The sequence below is a fragment of the Diabrotica virgifera genome, chromosome 7 (genome assembly GCF_917563875.1).
Source record: "Diabrotica virgifera virgifera chromosome 7, PGI_DIABVI_V3a".
Taxonomy (NCBI): domain Eukaryota; kingdom Metazoa; phylum Arthropoda; class Insecta; order Coleoptera; family Chrysomelidae; genus Diabrotica; species Diabrotica virgifera.
Genome location: NC_065449.1, coordinates 162,829,082 through 162,851,936, shown reverse-complemented (window position 1 = coordinate 162,851,936; position 22,855 = coordinate 162,829,082). Strand labels below are relative to the sequence as shown.

Below are 22,855 nucleotides of genomic sequence, written 5' to 3'. Positions count from 1 at the left end.
CCTCTCACATCCAAAAATAGACGTTTTTTCCCAGATCCTTACTGGTCTATATTGCCAGTTCGATATCTCGAACAAAAATCTGATACAACCGACCTAAAAGTCAAAAAACCTTATTTTTTGACTTTGTCGAATTTTCGACTTATATTATTATAAGATATATAGTAATACAGAAATGATGTTGCTAGCTGTAAACAAAGTTTTCGTTATGATAATGCTCGCATTCTCAGCTTGATTTTCCTTATTAGCTTGATTATCAACCTTGCGAGACCAGTTCACGTACGAGAAAGTTCCATTAATTTTTACACTGGTAAGATGTAGTTGCATTTAATAACTATTCGGTCAAAATGCCAAAAAACGTCTAGGTATGGCTCTTAGACAAGGATTGAGACATACGACACAACCCACGCAGGTCAGCACACGCCACGTTTCTGTAGCATGTGGCTAGCATTGCACATTTGCATATTGCACAGCGTACACCACGAATGCCCACAAAAAAAAGATGCGTCGCTCAGTGTTTGAAACACAGACATTGTGTGCGTGCGTACATGCTCGTTAGTTAAAATTCAAAAAGAACTAATATTGTGTGACAATATGCGTTTAGCTGACTCAGCTCATGAATTTCGTGCAATGTGTTGTTTGTGCTACCCTGTGTGGGTTGTGTCGCATGTGTCTCATGTGCGCCTTGCCTTACAGGTGGATTCTAAAGACATAATTATACTCCGATATCCTATAAAACAGATCGTTGTTCAAATCAACGTCGTCAATTATATTTTCTAAAATTCCTTACTTCAATATTCAATTACTAATGACACTCCAAGAAAGATATTACGCAAACAGTATGTCTATTAACACAAATATACAGGGTGTAACGAAAATACAGGTCATAAATTTAATCACATATTCTGGGACCAAAAATAGTTTGATTGAACCTAACTTACCTTAGTACAAATGTGAATATAAAAAAAGTTACAACCCTTTGAAGTTACAAAATGAAAATCGATTTTTTCCAATATATCGAAAACTATTAAAGATTTTTTATTGAAAATGGACATATGGCATTTTTATGACAGTAGCATCTTAAGAAAAAATTATAGTGGAATTTGGACACCCTATAAAAATTTTATGGGGGTTTAGTTCCTTTAAACCCCCCAAACTTTTGTGTACGTTCCAAATAAATTGTTATTGTAGTACCATTACTTAAACACAATATTTTTAAAACTTTTTTGGCTCTTAGTACTTTTTCAAAAATTCAGTTTTTATCGAGATATTTTAAATATTTGTCAAATCCACCACATATTTGTATATGGTTAAGTACGATTATAGAGACCTGGTAATAATATGAAAAATCTATAATTTACATTTTTATAATATGAAATATACTAAGAGGCAAAAAAGCTTTAAAAACACTGTGTTTAACTAATGGTACCGCAATAAAAGTTTAATTGGAACGTACACAAACATTTGGGGGGTTTATTTAAAATTTATGTATGATTTACATTTTTAGGTATATTTTGAACCGTATTAAAAAAGAAGCCACATCTCGATAAAAGTTGCCTTCTTGAAAAAATACAAAGAGGCAAAAAAGTTTTAAAAACATTTTGTTTAACTAATGGTATCGCAGTAATAGTTTAATTGGAGCGTACACAAACATTTGGGGGGTTTAAAGGAACAAAACCCACATAAAATTTTTATGTAAACATATTAAAAAAGAAGCCGCAACTCGATAAAAACTGTTTGTTATCGAAAAAATACTAAAAGCCAAAAAAGTTTTAAAAACATTGAATGTAACTAATGGTACCACAATAATAATTTAATTTGAACGTACAGAAAAGTTTGGGGGGGTTTAAGGGAACAAAACCCCCATAAAATTTTTATGGGGAGCACAAATTTCACTATAATTTTTCTTTAAGATGCTCCTGCCGTAAGAATGCCACATATCTATTTTCAATAAAAAATCTCTAATAGTTTTCGATATATTCGAAAAAATCGATTTTCATTTTGTAAATTCAAAGGGCTATAACTTTTTTTATGTGCATATTTGTACTAAGGTAAGTTAGGTTCATTCGAACTATTTTTGGTCCCAGAATATGTGATTTAATTTATGACCTGTATTTTTGTTACACCCTGTATATTAGTACAGCCCAAGAGCGTACAACTTTTTTATGTTTCCGTAAGGCAACATAAAACTGTTTCCGTAAGTACTCTTTTGTTTCAAAAAAGGCAGCTGAAATATTGCAACAAAACATACAAATTGGAATATGGGCTATGGTCTAGCTAGGCTGTATCGTCGCCCCCGTTAAGTAAATTATTCCGATCCGATTTTTTTGCACAAACTTACTCAAAAAGAGACAGGGATGCGTATTGTCTCCAGTTCTCTTTAATGCCTACTCGGAAGAGCTCCTAAAACAAGCTCTTAAGGGTGAAACAGTTGGAATAAAGGTGAACGGAGTTCCCATTAACAATATTAGATATGCGGATGGCACTGTCGTCTTAGCCGAAAATATTGAAGATCTTCAGAGACTGGTTAACAGAATAGCGACATATAGCCAAGAATACGGTTTAACAATGAACATCAAGAAGACAAAATTTATGAGAATATCTAAAACTCAAATAACGAGAATCTCCTCATAAACGGAACCAACGTCGAATAAGTAGACCAATATGCATATCTTGGAACAATGATCAACTCCACAAATGATTACTTCCAGTAGATTAAAATTAGAATAGAAAAGGCTAGAGCGAATTTTAACAAAATGAGAAAAGTGCTCTGCACAAGAGATCTAAGGTTAGAGCTAAGAATAAGGTTGGCTAGGTGCTACGTTTTCTCGACTGTTTTACGGAATGGAAGTTTGGACCTTGAATGCGGCATCAATGAAAAAACTGGAATCATTCGAGATGTGGGTATATAGAAGAATTCTAAAAATATCATGGACAGAACACGTCACAAACAAAGAGGTTCTGAGAAATATGAATAAAGAAATGGAAGTCTTAAATACAATTAAAACCAGAAAATTGGAATATCTCTGACATATTACACGTGGAGAGAGATACAACTTGCTCCCATTGATTATGCTGGGAAAGATTCAAGGAAAAAGAAGCATAGGGAGACGCAGAATATCGTGGCTGCGCAACCTGAGAGAATGGTACGGATGTACATCAAACGAACTTTTCAGAGCTCCGTCTCCAAGGTCCGAATAGCTATGATGATTGCCGACCTCCGTCGCGGAGATGGCACTTGAAGAAGACTCAAAAAGAGGTTCTTATAACAAATCTAAGGGTGTCAGGAAAAATTGTTTAAACAATTTTCTTTAAACAAATTCACAAAAACAATTTTTTCACTGCAAACAAATTTTTTTAGATGATTTGGGTTATTCGAAGCAAAAAATGTCTCTTGTGATTTTTCTCTAAAATTGATTGTTGTCGAGTTATACGCGATTTAAAATTTGAAAAATGCGAAAATGACCATTTTCAAGGCTTAATAACTCTGTTAAAAATTATTATTATAGACCAGTAAGGATCTGTTTTTAGGTGGCAGATAAAGTTAGGTGATAACTTCGTTAATAATAATAATTAAATTATGCTCCTTCTCAAATATGCCCGGAACATTAATAAAAAAAATAAAATATTTAAAAATTTCAAAAAATTTCGTTTTTTTTTCTACTTTTTTTGCTAATAACTTAAAAACTATTCATTTTAGAACAAAGTGGTATAGGAATAAAACAAAGATAATCAAATTTTCTATCAGATGCGATTAGTTAAAAATGTCTTAATTTATCACCCTTGCTTCAAAATAGCAATAAATATAAAATAAGGGGGCAAAACAAGCCTGTCTTTATTCAATGATTTTCCATCACTTAGGTTACACTTGGAAACTTCCTAATTCGCTTAGAAAATTTTTGTAATGTGCTAAAACCGTACACCAAATTTCATTAAAATTGACTTACTAGATTTTGCATAATAATTTTGCAATCTAAACTTTTTTTAAAAAATTAAAATTTTTTAAAATCTTGCACAACAAAAACTAGAACATACAAAGATTTGTCAATTTTTTTACATATAAAGAAGTACTCCACCTATCTAATGCTAATGCACTTTACATAATTGAAATCAGATTATTTAAGCAGCCTCAGCAATGTTTTAAAGTTATAAACAATTTTTTGGCTTATAAACAAATTAGTGCTGTGGCGTGGCCAGGAGGGGGTGCTACGGGCTCCTTTATTTAGATGGACTTACCCAAGTTTTGCTTTTGAGATAAACGCGGTAGAACTTTCAAAAAATCGAGAAATTGCAATTTTTGAACGCGAATAACGTTTGATTAAAAAATAAAATAGCAATTCTGCTGACAGCATTTGAAAGTTTAAGTCAAATTATACCGGTTTTAATTATTTGCATTGCTAAAAATTAATTTTTTTATTATTAAACAAAGCTATTTGTTTATAAGCCAAAAAATTGTTTATAAATTTAAAACATTGCTGAGGCCCCTTAAATAATCCGATTTTAATTCTGTAAAGTGTATTAGATAGGTAGAGCACCTATTTATATGTAAAAAAATTAGCCAACTTCTAAATGGTCTACTTTTTGTTCAGAAAGATTTTAAAAAATTTGAACTTTTTTAAAAACATTTAGATTGCAAATTTATTATGCAAAATTTATTACGTCGATTTTAATGAAATTTGGTTCACGATTTAAGTATGTTACAAAGGATTTCCTATGCGAATTACTAAGGTTCTAAGTGCCACCAAAGTGGTTAAAAAATATTGAATAACAACAGACTTATTTTGCCCCCTTATTTTGTATTTATTGCTATATTGCAGAAAAGGTAATACCTTAAGACATTTTTTACCAGTCGTATATCATACAAAATTCAATTATCTTTATTTTATTTCTCTACGACTTTGTTCCAAAACGAATCGTTTTAAAGTTATAAGCAAAGAAAGCAGAAAAAAATCGATGCTTTTCGAAATTTTTAAATATTTTAATTTTTTTATTAATGTTCCGGGCATATTTGAGAAGGAACATAAGTCAATTATTATTACTGAAGGTGTCACCTAACTTTATCTGAAAAAATCCGAATGCCACCTCGCACATCCAAAAATAGACGTTTTTTCGCAGATCCTTACTGGTCTATTATGAAAGTCAGAAAGTGACAAAATCAAAGTTTAAAGCCCTCCCTACAAGATCTTGGAGAATTTTTTGTCATTATTTTATTACTAAGCTGTTATTTTAAATTATTAACAATGAGCGCTAGGAGCGCATTGAAGCGGCTGTCAATGTGAGTGCGAGTGAGATTCACCATTGGACGGCTGGAATGGTACATCTCTTTCGCACTCACCATGGACGGCCGCCTAATACGCGTTTAGCGCTCATTGTTAATAATTAAAAATAACCGCTTAATAATACAATAATGACACAAATTTCTTCAGGATCTTGTAGAGAGCACTTTAAACTTTGATTTGGTCACTTCCTGACTTTCATAATAATAATTTTTAACTGAGTTATTAAGCCTTGAAAATGGCTATTTTCGCGTTTTTCTAATTTTAAATTGCGTATAACTCGACAACAATCAATTTTAGAGAAAAATCACAGGTTGCTCAGACTCAGAATGGACCAAATCTAAAAAAATTGTTCGAAGTAAAATAATTATTTTTGTGAATTTGTTAAAAAAAATGGTTAAACGATTTTTCGACCACGGTACCGCCTGGTATCCTGTGGACTTGTTATAAGGATCTTTTTTGAGTAAGTTTGTGCAAAAAAATCGAATCGGAATAATTTACCTAATGGGGGCGACGATACAGCCTTGACTACTAAGAAATGGAAGATAAAGATCAATGAAGCAAAATCAGTAAACATAGTATTCACTAAATGTCACAAAGAAACACCGAATATCCTAATGAATAACAAGAACATTCCTAAAAATGATACTGTAAAATATCTTGGATTACACCTTGACAACTGGCTAAAATGGAGAACACACACCCGGGTGAAAAGGAAGCGATTAGGAATGACATTCAAAAAACACTACTGGTTACTGGGCCGTAGATCCACCTTATCTTTATCTAACAAAATATTAGTGTATAAAGCAATCATTCTGGACCATCTGGACATACGGGATTGAACTGTGGGGAACTGCAGCAGACAGCAACCTAGCAATACTTGAGCAATTTCAATCTAAGGTTCTTCGTGCCATCACAAATGCACCATGGCTCATTCCAAACGTAGACATTTACAGGGACTTGAAGATCGAGACAGTGAAGCAAATGATCGTCAAATGCAGTGATAAATATTTTAAACGACTGAAAAGGCACATTAACGAATTTGCAGTGACTTTATTGGACAACTCCACACAACTAAATAGACTTAACATTAGAACTCCTCTTGACTTACCATTTAGAAAATAAGTGTCTATATTTAGTTTAGTTATTAGTAATAAACCCACTAGGAGTTGATAGTCATTAGACTAAAACTCTTCTTAACATGTTTGTTTAATAAAAATGCTTAATCTTTCTTACTATGATAACGAGCGATCCACAATTATTGGGATCAAACCTAGCCGTGCAAAAAATTACGTATGTCTTGTTTTACTCTGAATTTATATCACTGGTTTATCATTTAATTTTGATTAACATTATAAAACATAAAAAATCAGTCAAAACCTTTAACACAGAACTTTAATAAAAAATAAAAAGAATTAACAAAATTATAAGTAACAATAATAAATAAAATCAAACAAGATGCTGTATATATCCACCACTATCATCTCTACACATAACCTAACTTTTCTTAATAAGTTGACGTACACTGCAAAGTTGAAGTATATCTGAATTAAGAATAGACATGCACTGTATAGTTATCTCTGTCGTTCAGAGCCACCTATGGTGACAATAATTTTGGATCACACGTTATAAAAAATGGTATTTTAAAACAAATAAAAAAAATCTACAACTAACAGAGTAATATACCTAATAAATATTTAATTGATTTATTGTAAAAAACAATTTTTACCACAAAATGTATATACCTAACGTATCAACTTCCCGCTTTGGTACTATTTTAGGAACAATTTCAGGTATTTCAGGTGCCTGCGAATGAAGTCTAGTCTTTCCCCTCCACCTTCTAATATTGTATTCAGGCACTCCATACAGCCTTCTAGCTTCCTTATTTCCTTTCTTTTCAGCAAATGAGACAACTGTTTTTTTAAACTCAGGATCATACACTGCAGGCTTACTTAACTTTAGTTTGTCTAGCATTTGCTGTTTGACATGGCGAATTTTGGATTTTTTTAGCCTCATCTTGCTGCGAAAATGAATAGATTTCAAAGTAGGTTATCTCCAGTGTAATTGTAAAGTTAAATGAAATGTTTACCCCACAAACACAAAAATTAACAAAAGCAGTATGAAATACATGCAACACCAAAGTAAATTTTAATCCAGTTATAACTGATTTTTTCTAACTTATATACACTTGTTGAAAAACTTCTATAATAACTTAAACTTTAATAAAAAAGATTTTTTTATAATACACCACGTTTTTATTATTTATACGACACAAATAAAATTATAAACTATTTTGTTGTTTCAATTCCTATGCCATGAAAGAATTTTGTAATCGATTTTAAACTCATATAAATCAAAGAAAATGTTTAAAATTGTAAAAAATTAAAGAAACATGTTTCCAAAGAATATTAATAATTGTGATATACAGTATTTTTCTCATGATCATCTTTCAGTGCGCCACAGTTTTTCGATTTCTTTCTAACGCATTAAATTGTATGTGACAGAAAAAAAGACACGTCGGTGATTACATTTCGTCGGTGACATTTTTATATCATTTCTTCTAGTTATTCTAGTTGTCGATAGATGGCGCCATAATAAACAAATAATTTTTTTTAATTAGATAATAATATTACAAATATAATCTGTATAATTTATAAGACTATACAAATCAAAGAAAATACCATTTTATAAATGCAAGAAACACATTTGATTTGTTTTTATTCCAAATTGGAAATAAAATGTGACAACTGTCAGATTTAACTAAAATGTCATGTTAGAATAAATGTCATAAATGTGTATTATCACGGACTTACCCTTTTTCCTATCATTTGTTACCTTATAAAAATAAAAGGACAATACCTTAATATAGCTAATATTCTATATTAACTTAATAAAATATGAAATATTAATATGCTAATTAAAGTAAAATCAAAAAAATAGGGAACACCCTAGCTTGAACCGGCTACCTCTCGATCTGCAGTCGAATGCTCTACCACTGAGCTACATCCGCTGTTGACTAACGTACTTTAACTAAGGCTGTTGTACTAACGGGATCTAAATGTCATTGCATTACATATTTACATTTAAAATAGCTTAAAATTCAAAATAAAACTCAATGTATTCATGTAAAAGCTGCTGAATATTACACTGTCATGTAGTATCTGTCAAGTATGTTTAAAATCGATTACAAGATTTTTCGGACACAGCGACAAAAAGACAGACAAAGAACAAGTTAAGTATATAAAAACGTTTTAAAAAAGAAAAGTCAAGAAAAACAACAAGAACATTAAACTTCAGTTAAACATACAGTTTTGTTGTAGTTACAAATCAAAACTAAAATTTTTTAGTATTAATAGTATGTAGTAGAATATACAGAGTTTCCCATAACTAGTTAACTATAATATGATAACTGAAGGAATGAGAAAATAAAATAGATCATTGTAGGTGATAAACAAGAATTTGTTTATTTTGAGAGGACAGTAATAACGATAATTCCAGATTAAAATAATTAAATACATAGTCATAATTGGATGAAGCAAACACTACACTAAAGTTAAATAAAGTACCAATAGGATACTTGGAATATTTTTAAATTTTATCACAAACTGATTTAAAGGATTTTATTTTTTTGATGTTCATTAGTAATTTCAAAACACTGGCAAGTTATAGAATCCCAACAAAGATAGTAAAAATAAATCATAGCTTTAGAAACTTTATTTAGACATAGAAAATGGTTAACTCTGTGTTACAATAAGAATATATTAGCAGTTAAGACATATAACATAGGTACATGGGCGCCCATACCCATGGGCAGAGGGGGGCCGTGGCCCCCTAGCTTTTCGGGTGCTTTAAACTATATATGGTCATCAAAAGTATACAAAATATAGTGTGAAACATCTTCACGTCTGGCCCCCCTAAAAATCTTTATATGGGCGCCCGTGGTAACATATTACATGAAATTAATTATGAAAAGTATGTGTTTTTGTTACACATAACAGTGCGAACAACTAAATGTTTGCTCAAAAGAAAATTTATTGAAAACATTCACCTTCACAAACTTACTTATTGAATTAAAGAATGAGATCAACAATACATCATAAGAAGAATCTAACCTCAAATAGAACACATGTTTTTAATTTTCAAAAGCAAACTTTTTTATAATTAGGGTCTTTATATTGCCCATAAGTGCTTTTATGTATTGTGTATGTTGCATTCAAGTTACACAATTGTTAGTGAACTTGAATTTATAGTAATTTGTTCAAAAATAACCAGTTTCCCAAATTCTAATCTATAATGTCTGTTTTAAAATGTAGTGAGTGCCAATTGGATTTGTCATCTAATGAATAGGGCTTTTCATCGATTGTCATTTGTTTCGAGCTTCTGTCATCTGTCACCTAATATTAATATATCTACATCGTACGTCTATGGTTTGTATCTTGTTTGCATCATTGGTATATAGTATATACCAATAACGTATGACGTAGATATATTAATATTATGTGACACATGACAGAAGCTCGAAACAAATGACTGTGAATGAAAAGCCCTATATATTGCTTGTGACAGCTGTAGTAGATTCTTTCACAAAAAGCCATGCTCTGGTCTTAATGCCTCGGAGATTAAAGTTATGGAACTGAAAGGTACGCGTCAACTCAAATTTTTTTGCCTTGACTGCGAGAAAGGCTTTAAAATGGTCCCAGAATTAATACATGCTGTTGAAGAGCTTCGCCGGGAGATTGATACTCTTAAAAAGGCACCCCCTGCACCCACGATTTCAGCCATACAGCCAACATCAGGTGACAATTTGGTAACTGCAAACAATCCACCTCAAAGCTTTACAGAGACTGACATAATTGGGGAGCTGCAGGAGCGTCAAAAACGCGTCAATAACATCATGTTATTTAACGTACCAGAGGGAAATGATTTAGAGGAAACCAGAAAAGTTTTTGAAATATTGTTGGAAAATCCACCTAACATAGTGAAGGCCTGGAGAATGGGTAAGCCAAACAAAAACGAAAATCGAGCATTAAAAGTGATACTTGATTCTCCAAGTGATGTGGAAAACTTTATTAAAAATGGTTACAAACTCAAAGGAAAGAAGGTATTTGTTAAATTTTACTTAACCTCCAAAGAAAGAGAGAAATATAAGTCTGTGCAAGCGGAATTAAAGACACGCAAAGATAATGGAGAGAATGTAGTCATTAGATATCAGAATCGAGTTCCATGTATAGTGCAAGCAAAATACTCGAGGTAGGGCCTTTCATTGGTACAAATAAATCTAAGTATCACCCGAAAGATAATATTGATGTTTTTTACCAAAATGTGCGAGGTCTTAGAACTAAACTAAATGTTCTTCAATCAAGTGTTACTGCAAATTGTTACTCTATTATTATATTAACTGAGACATGGTTGACCAACGATATTAGTGACAGTGAGTTGGGGTTATTTGAGTATAACATTTACAGATGTGATAGAAGCCAAAATACAAGTAATTTGTTAAGAGGAGGTGATGTGCTGATAGCAGTATTAAAGATCTTACAAGTTCCATGTTAGACTCCCCAGATGGTATTGAGCAATTATTTGTTAAAATAGGAACAGGTTTGGATACGATCATAATTGCTGCTGTCTATATTCCACCACATTCTCCATTAAGCAAGTACCAGAACTTCATTACCACGGTAGATTGTATTATGGAAAATCATGAAGAATCTGTATGGCTTTGTGGTGATTTTAATATGCCATATTGCACTTGGTCAACCGAAGATTTCTGTTCAGTACCGGTGGTGGAGGTTGGTGAACGGAATCATACAAGTGATGTGGTCACCCTAATAGCAGACTCTTGTGCATTTCACAACTTATATCAGGTGAATGAAGTCCCCAACAACACTGATAGAATCCTGGATTCTGATACTATCCACTAATGAAAATACTTCTGTTACATTGAGTGACGACCCATTGGTACCAGCTGATAGATATCATCCTCCATTGAACATTCAGATTAAGAACAATAAGAATCACACAAATGAAAGCAGTCCTCAGAATGATATATTTTATTATGATTTTAAATCAGCTGATTTGACTCTCTTAAACGACTGTTTAAGTCAAATTATATGGGATGAATTATTATTAAATCACTCAGTCAATAATATGGTAAACATTTTTTATGATATTCTGTACTTTTTTGTTCATGCTGTAATTCCTCAAAAAAAAGTATCTAAAAGAAAATTTCCATTATGGTTTACCCCAGAGTTGAAGCAGCTGACAATCCAGAAAAAACAGGCTCACAAAAGATTTAAAAATTCAGGGTTAAGAGGTGATTATGTTGATTATAGCATACTTCGAGCTGAGTGTAAACACTTATCTCAATTGTGCTACCTACAGTTCATTGAAAAATCTGAATTTTCTTTAACAGATCAAAGAAATATAAAACAGTTCTAGAACTTTGTTAAGAGCAAGCGAATTGGAAATGAATTACCACCTTTGTTGTTCTTTAACGATAAAGAATGTCAGCTGGGACCTGATCTGCCTGATCTTTTTGCAGAATATTTTCAGTCAGTTTACACTGACAAAAATATCAATCCGCAAAGTAAACCCTCATTTAATCATATACTATCTCTGATTATAATATCCCTATATCAACCATTTATGAGGAGATGGCTAATATTGACATAACGAAGGGACCAGGTCCAGATGGCATCCCTCCTTCAGTTCCGAAATCTTGTAGTTTTGTTCTTTCACGTCAATTCCATGTGATATTCAATAAATCTCTTGCTTCAGGTATCTTTCCAGATTTCTGGAAAGCGAGTTTTCTTACGCCTATCTATAAGTCTGGTAACAGAGCTGATATATCCAGCTATAGACCAGTATGCAGTCTTAATTCCATTCCAAAATTATTCGAGAAAATAGTAGCGGCTTATTTAAGATCAAAATTAAGTTTGACTGTAATAGAAGAGCAGTTTGGGTTTCTTAGCGAAAAATCCGCAAAATTAAATTTAATTACTTTTGCTAACTATCTTTCGGACGTCTTGGATGGGGGCGGGGAGGTTCATGCGATCTACACAGACTTTTCCAATGCATTCGACAGGGTAAATCACAAAATCTTGCTCAACAAACTAGAAACTGCTGGTATTCAGGGAACATTATTGGAATGGCTAGGGGGTTATCTAACTGAAAGATGTCAAACTGTAAAGGTAAATAATTACATCATCTTGACATTAGTCAAGATGGCGGAAAGTGTGAGTACATGTTTAAAGTGCTCTGATAATTTTATTGTGAATTCAAAAGCAATAAAGTGCGACAAATGCGGGTTAAAGTATCACTTAATGTGCGTGTCAGTTAAAGATGCCTGGAGTAAAATTATTAACGAAAATCCTAATATTTTATGGGTTTGTGACGAATGCATTGACTGTCCTATAACCTTAAAAACATTGGATATTAGTGAAGTGAATTTACTTAAAAAAGAGATAGAATGTCAACAACGGGAATATAGTTTAACTAAAAAGCTATTAGAAGATCTAGAATATACAGTAAATATACAAAAAGTATTAATAAAGATGCAAGAAGATAAATTAAAAGTCGCTGAAGAAGCAAAAAATGGAATCTCAATCTCCCATCTCTCTCTCCCAACACCATCAACTTCAACAGTAAAAAGTAACTTTCAACCTGTGCTTCAACCACGTCACACTGGAGAAGATAGCAACACAGCACCATTAAATCGAATTAACAAAAATATCAATGCTGCAACCAGTAATACGTCTGCTAGTACAGCCACCAATAACCAAAATAAGTCAATGATTAAGTCAACTGTCAGCAGTCAAACATCAAACTATCAGATGAACCAAAATAAACAAATAATAGGGCTTTTCATTCACAGTCATTTGTTTCGAGCTTCTGTCATGTGTCACATAATACTAATATATCTACGTCGTACGTTATTGGTATATAACAATGATACAAACCAAAGACGTATGACGTAGATATATTAATATTATGTGACACATGACAGAAGCTCGAAACAAATGACAATCGATGAAAAGCCCTATAGATCCAAAATTGGTTAATGCTGCAATTCTAAATGCACAAACCAGCAGTGTAATGGAAGAATTACAATATATCGCAAAAGATAATACAAAAAATGAATGGGAAGAAGTTCGTAGTAAAAGAAAAAGAAATTTTGTAGTAGGACGAAATGATAACAACACGAATATTCAAGGTGTCCCTAAATACATTTCATTACATGTTACGAAATTAGATCCTCGCACAAAACCAGAAGATTTGAAAGAGATGTTAGCAGCAAATTTCCCAGAAGTAGAATGTGAGATACATCCATCAAAACACCCACATTTATACGCATCCACGAAGGTAACCATTAAGCAAGAAAACTTCAAAAAGGCTTGGCGAAAAGAAATTTGGCCAAATGGAACACTAATATCGAAGTTTTTAACGAAAAAGAGGACACTACCGCAATCACTGGAGGTAGGTCCTCAAGAAAATTGAATCCACATAAGAGAAATAACAAAAACTCCCTTAGCATTTACTATCAAAATGTACGTGGAATACGTACGAAACTAAGAGAATTCTCATCATCAATAATATCAGATGAACTTGATGTTATACTCCTAACAGAAACATCTTTACATTCTGAAATCCATGATAAGGAACTAAACATTGACGATTACGTTATTTATCGATGTGATCGTTCAAAAGAAACAAGCAATGCTCAACGATTGGGTGGATCACTAATTGCAGTTAAGAAAACACTACAATCTTCAGTTTTAAAATCTACTATATCAAATATAGAAAATGTTTTTGTACAAATCATATGTGCTACTAAGAAAATTCTTTTTGGGTGTGTCTACATTCCTCCAGATGCGTCATTGGAAATTTATGAAATTGGGGGACATGAAAGGAGCCTCCACGTAGATTGTGATCACTTGTGAATACAATCGGGCGTCCCCTGGAAACGAGTAATGTCGGCTAATCCTTTCAACACCGGTGCACCAACAACACAGATGCAATCAAAATCAAAACGGTCTTTATCAAGGCCATTTTTGATGACGACCTCAATTAATATTGAAGGACTATCAGCAGATAAAGAAGACCTATTGTCTAATATGTGCAGAGAACATGGTGTCGATGTTCTACTGGTTCAAGAAACCCATAGAGGTACTGCAAGCCGCAGACCAAGGATTCGGGGTATGAAGCTCATACTGGAGAGACCACACGACCAATATGGTAGCGCAGTCTTCGTCAGACCAGATATCGACGTAGCATCCACATCTCTAACAGATCAAAATGACATCGAGATCCTCACAGTGGAGATAAACTCCTGTACAGTAACGTCAATGTACAAACCACCAAACGCTGACTTTGCTTTTGAGGAACCGAATAACTTTCAATCACAGCAAATCAAATTCGTACTGGGTGACTTCAACTGTCACAGTGTCGCGTGGGGTTACAACGAAACAGATTCCAATGGCGAAGAACTAGAAAAATGGGCTGAAAGCATGAACCTAAAACTTATTCACGATCCAAAGCAGCCTGCGTCGTTCAACAGCGGAAGATGGCGCAGAGGTTACAACCCAGACAATATATTTGTCAGCGACAGAATTGGAGACCAGGTGACAAAAATCGTTGGAAGCGCTCTCCCAAAGACACAGCACAGACCAATAATTTGTCTTTCCAACGCGGCAATCAGATACGAAATTGTTCCTTTCAAGAGAAGGTTCAACTTTACTAAAGCAAAATGGGAAAAATTCTCTGAAACATTGGATCAAGAAGTTTCCCAGCTAGAACCTTGCCCTGATTCATACGATAAATTTGTAGAAATCGTAAAGCAAGTATCACGGAAATTTATCCCTAGAGGTTGTCGAACTGAGTACATAGCGGGGCTCAATGAAGAATCTAAACCCCTACTTAAAAGATACGAACAGCTATATGAAGAAGACCCTTTCTCGGAAGCGACAATACAGGCTGGGGAGGAAATGTTACATGCGATATCCGCCAACAGAACGGAAAGGTGGTGCAAGCTGGTCACGAGTCTGGACATGAAACAAAACAGCAGACGTGCCTGGAAGCTGATTCGGAATCTTGGCAACGATCCCGCTGCTCCGGCAGTCAACATGACAGAAGTCACACCCGATCAGATAGCCCATCATCTTCTAATGAACGGTAAGACGACATCAAGAAAGAACAAGGTGAGAGCTCAACGGAATATCGACGAAGAAAGAGATGTTCTAGGTACCTCTTTTTGTCTAGAGGAGATGAGAGGCGCGATCCATCAAATGAAAGATAATAAATCGGCTGGCCTGGACGACATACGAACAGAGCAAATAAAGAACTTTGGACTAAAAACCGTAGAGTGGCTCGTAAAAATGATGAATTGCTGCATCCGTACATTACAAATCCCCAAAATCTGGAGAAAAGCTAGAGTGGTAGCCCTCTTAAAACCAGGGAAGGATCCGGCGGATACAAAGAGTTTTAGACCTGTATCTCTCTTGTGCCACCTTTTCAAGGCCTTTGAAAGAATGATACTGAACCGGATCGCAGAATATGTGGAGACTAAAATTATTCCAGAACAAGCAGGATTCAGACCCGGAAAGTGCTGCTGCAGTCAAATTCTTAATCTCACCCAACATATTGAAGATGGTTTTGAACGGAAGGAAATAACAGGAGTAGCGTTCATAGACCTAACTGCCGCCTATGATACAGTTAACCATCAACGGCTACTCGCAAAACTCTACGAAACTACAAAGGACTTCCGACTAACAAGGTTAGTGAAATGTCTCCTCCAGAATAGACGCTTCTACGTAACGCTCCAGTCCAAGAACAGTCGGTGGAGGGACCAAAAAAATGGGCTACCACAGGGAAGTGTCCTCGCGCCGTTTCTATACAACATATACACCAACGACCAACCCATACACCAACAAACAAGGCAATTTATTTACGCTGATGATACAGCGGTGGCAGCTCAGGGAAGAACCTTCAATGAAGTCGAAGTGAAGCTGACAGATGCCCTGGGAGACTTAGCTCTATACTATGATAAAAACCATCTGAAACCCAATCCCACAAAAACCCAGGTATGTGCTTTCCACCTGAGAAACAAGCATGCCCGAAGGTCGCTGGAGGTGGAATGGCGTGGTCAGATGCTGGAACACAACAAGACGCCAAAATACCTTGGCGTCCGTCTGGATAGAACTCTGTCTTACCGATACCACTGTCAAGATGTTAAGAAGAAAGTAAGTGCCAGAAATAATATCATCCGCAAGCTAACTAATACAAAATGGGGAGCACAACCACACACTCTCCGCACTTCTGCCTTGGCATTATGTTTTTCGGCCGCGGAGTTTGGAGCACCAGTATGGGCAAACTCTGCTCACGCAAAGAACGTCGACGTGGCTCTAAATGAAACGGTCCGTATAATATCGGGTTGCCTGAAACCGACACCTATCGAAGAGGTATACCCCATTGCTGGAATTGCTCCACCACCAATCAGGAGAAAGGTCACGTCAGAGGTAGAACGGAAAAAGCAGGAGACGGACCGAAGACACCCCTTATATGACCACCAAACTCAGCCAAGCAGACTAAGATCTCATCAAGATCCATCCCCGAAGCGCCAGAGACGCGCCGAATACACCTATGGCAAGCGTCAACTACTGCGACACATTTTCCTCCCTCGGAGGAAATGGCTGCTGGACACAATTTACCGTATCCGACTTGGAAAGCGCTAAACAGACTAAGAAGCGGCGTTTCACGTTGTGCTAGTAACCTGAAAAAATGGGGATACCAGGAGGACGATACCTGCGACTGTGGCGCGGTTCAGACCAGCCGGCATCTACTATCATGCACAGAGATGAGAGAGACCTGCACAGAACAAGACTTAATTATAGCAAATGACAGGGCCATCTATGTGGCCAACCATTGGAAATACAGAATTTAAAGTTGTTGGTGTTCCGGACACGGAAAGTAAGTAAGTAATTTATGAAGACTATGCAAGATCAGTGGAAGAAATATTGGCAAGTCAGAATTTCTCGTCAGTATTTTTATCTGGTGACTTTAATCTATCAAAGATAAGATGGGAAAGTGATGAATTTGGTTCTAGAGCTATTGGTATGTTAACGGATAAAGTTGAATGCATATCTGACCTTTTTGCTTACTTACATTTTTTTCAAGTAAATACTATACCTAATTATCTCGGTAACTACCTTGATTTGATTTTCACAAATGTTGAAAATATAAAAACACGAGCCAAGACCGTACCAATTGTTAAATGTGACAGACATCATCCAGCCTTAATTTTTGATCTAAATCTTGATAAGATATCTTTGCTAAAATTTGACTATGTTTATACTGATTTTAGAAATGCTAATTATATCCAAGTGAATGAATTTTTAAGTTCTTTTAATTGGGATGATATTTTTATGAGTAATAATATTAATAAAGCTATAAACATGTTATATGAAATATTACATTATGCTATAGACGTTTTTATACCAAAACATAGATGTAAAAACCGCAAATTTCCAAAATGGTACTCACCCGAATTGAAAGAACTTATTTTTTCTAAAAAACAAGCTCACAAAAAATATAAGTTAACAAAATTACCTGAAGATTATAAAATTTTTTCAAATCTTAGAAAAGAATGTAAAACTCAATCAGTAAATAGCTATAATGTATATGTTAGGGATCTAGAAGGGATTGTGTCAAATAAAAAGGAATTTTGGAAATTTGTAAATAGTAAACGGAATCATTATGAATTACCTGGTACTATGAATTATGGCGATATTTCAACGGATGATGCTCAACAAATTTGTAACTATTTTGGAAGTTTTTTTGCCTCTGCATATACAATTTCGAATTCTAGTTTAGATACAGCAAAATCATTTCTATATAATAATTATGTCGATATTAATAGTTGTGATATTAGTGAAGTAGATGTATATAATAGCATAGAAAAAATAAACCTTAATGTAAAATGCGGCCCTGATAATATTTCACCCATATTTGTTTATAATTGTAGATTCATCCTTTCTCAGGTTTTATGTAAAGTTTTTAATTTGTCGTTGTCTCAAGGTGTTTTTCCTGATAAATGGAAATATAGTTAGGTTACCCCGATACACAAAAATAACGATAAGAAATCTATTGAGAACTACAGAGCAGTTTCAAAAATCTCTATTTTTGCTAAAATCTTTGAAATGTTAATAACTGAAAAATTATATCCAAAAATAAAATCCATACTAATAAATGAACAACATGGTTTTATGTCAGGTAGATCTACATCTACAAACCTACTTGTATTGGAGGAATTCATTGTAGAGGCCTTGGAGAGCCGGTGGCAGGTTGATGTGATCTACACCGATTTCTCCAAGGCATTTGACAGGTTGAATAAGGATATATTAGTTAAAAATTATCTGCATTAGGAATTCATGGATCATTATTATCATGGCTTGAAAGTTACTTAACAAATAGAAGACAATTTGTCAAAATTCATGATTGCTTATCATCAGAAATTAAAGTCTTATCAGGAGTTCCTCAAGGAAGTCATCTCTCTCCAATGCTTTTTAATTGTTTTGTCAACGATGTTTTAAACTGTTTTTCCGATTGTAAAATATTACTGTATGCTGATGATTTAAAGATATTTAGGGTAGTTAAAGATATAAATGACTGTCTTCTAATACAAGAGAATCTTGATAATTTTTTCAGGTGGTGTTGTGACAATAAACTGAATTTAAATATTGATAAATGTAAAATAATGAGATATCACAGCATCTTATAACCTACACTCTTTAACTATTCGATTGACAACAGAAACTTAGAAATTTTAACATCCATTAAAGATTTAGGCATTATTTTTGACTCATCTTTGAGTTTTACTAAGCACTTTGAGTTTGTTGTTAATAGAGCTTTGAAGATGCTTGGTTTTGTAAAACGTAGTCTTTCTGATTTTAATAATATAAATTGTCTTAAATCTGTCTATTGTGCATTAGTTAGATCAATATTAGAATATTCAAGCTGCATATGGACACCCTACTACAGATGCCACATCGATAATATAGAGAAAGTCCAAAAAAAATTTCTAAGATTCATTGCATATAAACTAAATATACCATCTGAAAACATCAATTATAGTGAAATTCTCAACTTATTAGATTTATCATCACTGGAAAATAGAAGATCATTTCTTGATTTAGTTTTCTTATATAAGATTGCTAATGGATTGGTTGATTGCTCAACACTTCTTGAGAAGATAAAATATAGAGTTCCTCAATGTAATACTCGTAGTAAAGAACTATTTTTTGTAGACTTTCATTGCACCAATTATGCACAGAACAAAGCAATTGGAAGAATGTCTAAGGGGGCCAATAATATCGATATTGACTTTTTTGACTGTTCATTGCCTAGTTTTAAGAAAAAATTTAAAAAAAAATGCTAAATTGTATTTAATATATGTGTGTATATATGTATGTATATGTGTATATATGTATGTATGTATGTATATATATATATATATATATATATATATATATATATATATGTATATATTTTTGATTTTTCAGTCTTTATATAGTGATATTGTTCTATATTTTAATATGTATTTATGATTGTGATACTACCTATACCTATTGTGATATGTGGTATTTTTGTAAATGGTATTTTGGCCGTAGATAAACTATTTATTTATTTATTTATTTACATGTCTAAAAATATTTCCAATCCCTCTGGAGTACCGCAAGGGTCCCAGGTGGGACCCTTATTATTTGTATTGTCAATGATATTTCGGACTGTTTTAGATTTGCTGAATTCTTGTGTTTTGCAGATGACCTGAAATGCTACCTTAAAGTTTCCTCCCCAGAGGACTGTCTTAAACTTGATGAGTGGTGTGAGACTGTCAGATCTGGCCAGACTTGATGAGTGGTGTGAGATCAACGCCATGGATCTAAACATCACTAAGTGCAACTCAATAACTTTTACTAAAAAACTTAATAAAATTAATTTTGAATACAGTATTAAAGGGACACCATTGTCCCAAGTCTCATCTATTAGGAACCTTGGAGTCACAAGAACACAGGACACGTCACAGGACATGTAATGAGAAATCAAGAACGTTACGGCCTTCTCCAACTGATTCTATAAGGGAAGGTAAATGGTAAGAGGACCGGGAAAAAGACGCATTTCCTGGCTTCAAAATTTACGAAAGTGGTATAACACCACTACCACTGAACTGTTCCGCGCTGCGGTAAACAAAGTCAAGATAGCCATGATGATCGCCAACATCCGGAACGGATAGGCACTTTAAGAAGAAGAAGGAGTCACAATGGACTCCACACTCTCTTTTGTCAATCACAATGACATCATAGTTTCTAGAGCACTTAGGATGCTTGGATAGAGTATTAATGCTATTAGATTGCTGTACTGTAGTCTTGTCAGGCCTTTGTTGGAATATTGTTCTTTAATTTGGAGCCCCCATTATACTTCACACATTCACAAAATTGAGCAGGTGCAGAGAAAGTTCCTTAGGTACCTAGTGTAAATGAGTTTTCATATGATTTTGCATTATTACAAGATACATTTTCCTATATAAATACGCGATACATATTCCTATATAAATACCTCGTGTAAATGAGTTTTCATATGATTTTGCATTATTACAAGATACATTTTCCCTGTCTAATTTGAAAGTGAGGATGGATCAGGCAGATCTAAAAATATTTTTTAAACTAATTAATAGCATGATTGACTGTCCTTCACTGATTTCCACAATTTTGTTAGCAGTTCCAATTAGAAACACCAGATCAGTTAACGTATTTCATCATCCATTTAGGAGAATCAATGTTGGCCTTAATTCTTATATACCTAGAGTGTCACGAATGGCTAACTGTTATGAGTTATCACAACACAATGGAACGCACAAACAATAAAAAATGTATCAAGGGAGTGTTGCAGTACTCAATTTTTTTAAGGTAGAATCGTAATTTTTTATTGAAGGAGTAATTTTTTCATTGCTTGTAATGTTTTATGGGAAAGAAAAACCTCTGCTAACAGAAAAGCAAAAAAACAAAACAAATCACTTCATATAGTAGGGGAGACCGGGGCAAAACGAGGCTCGGGGCAGGACGGGAAATGCATCGGTGTGCATAACTTACAGTCGTCATAATATCGGCAATAGCGCCATTCGAACGAACGTGGGTTGGCTCACTTCAGTCATTAGAAAGAAACTTTTGATCACCTAGTGTGCTTCTTTACAGACATAAAATCCGTTTTGTTAAAAATTTTGGTGATATTTATAGAAGTGTTATAAGATGAGTAAGCAAGTTTTATCACGTTTTTCATTCAAATATGATAGATATGTTACACGGTACACAGAGAACCGGTATGTTCGCACGCATGGAAAACGAACGCGTGACGTCATATGAGAACCTTAATTTTCATCTGGCAATGCTAAATGAAGCGGTCATATTGTTCGAATTTTAAAATTTGTACATATCATCGCTTTTTAAATAAGAAATTGTATTTTATATTCTTTTTACTGTCATTTTCCAATATGCATTTAATTTAAACATGAATTTCCATTGAAAAATAAAGATTTTAGGTATCTGTTGTGTAATATACATTTACCATAGTATATTAAAAAAATAAAAAAGAAATAATATAAACATTCACTTTACTTCTGGTTCTGGGTCTGTAAAAATGTTTCACATAAAATTGTGTCTACTTACTGTTATTCTAAATTGTTGAAAAATATTTAACTAAAAATAAAAACTTAACCACAAATAAATTAAGAAATTTTAAGTTTTAGATGAAGTACTTAGAACCAATTACTTGATGACTTTCAAATTTTATTTACAAAATAGAAAAAAGTTTATTTTAAGTTAAACCAGGTTAGGAATCTAAAAATTTAAAGCGCGAACATTTTATACATACATATACAGAGTGGGCCAAAGAAAACAGTCCACCTCGATATTTGGCAGTATTTATTAGATATTAAGGAAATGACGAAACAGGTCGATTTTTGATCTAAGTGGGACACATTTTTACGGTACATACAATTGTCATTTGTCAACCCCCTCCCTTCCACTTCCCCCACCCCTTATTTTTAAAAAGGGAATAGGGGTCGTGTGTTAACTCATTTAAAAGGTTACTCGATTCTCTATTCAGTAATATAAACATCAATATAATTATTTATACAGGGTGTTCAAGAAAAAAATATTTTTATTAAATTAATTGACACAAAAAGAAGAATGTATGTAATTTATTTAATTCAAAATACATTCTACTGCTGTCACAAAACAGAAAAAAATGTTTTTTGATAAATAAACATTACTCTTCGCTTAATTTCAATATTCAAGCTGCCACCCATCTGCCTCTTGGTAGGTTGAATATTGAATTTAAGCGAAAAACAATATTTATTTGTCAAATAAACATTTTTCTCTGTTTTCTGTCAGTAGTAGAATGTATTTTGATTTAAATATTCTTTGATTTAAACATACATTCTTCTTTTTGTGTCATTTAATTTTATTCAAAATAATTTTTCTTGGACACCCTGTATAAATAATTATGTCAATGTTAATATTACTGAAAAGAGA

General features: G+C 33.6%; 1 protein-coding gene across 5 annotated transcripts in view; it reads right to left on the bottom strand.

Moving 5' to 3' along the window:
- LOC114335421 (microtubule-associated protein 1B) overlaps positions 1-22,855 on the bottom strand; it is a 90,003-nt gene that overhangs the window by 50,840 nt on the left and 16,308 nt on the right. For 2 of the 5 annotated variants that reach the window (XM_028285658.2, XM_050657253.1), the window contains one exon: positions 7,019-7,293. The exons of the other annotated variants lie outside the window; for them this stretch is intronic. In XM_028285658.2, the coding sequence (XP_028141459.2) occupies positions 7,019-7,289 (271 nt within the window). In that variant the 5' untranslated portion in view covers positions 7,290-7,293. The remainder of the gene's footprint in view (positions 1-7,018; positions 7,294-22,855) is intronic. 5 annotated transcript variants of the gene reach the window in all.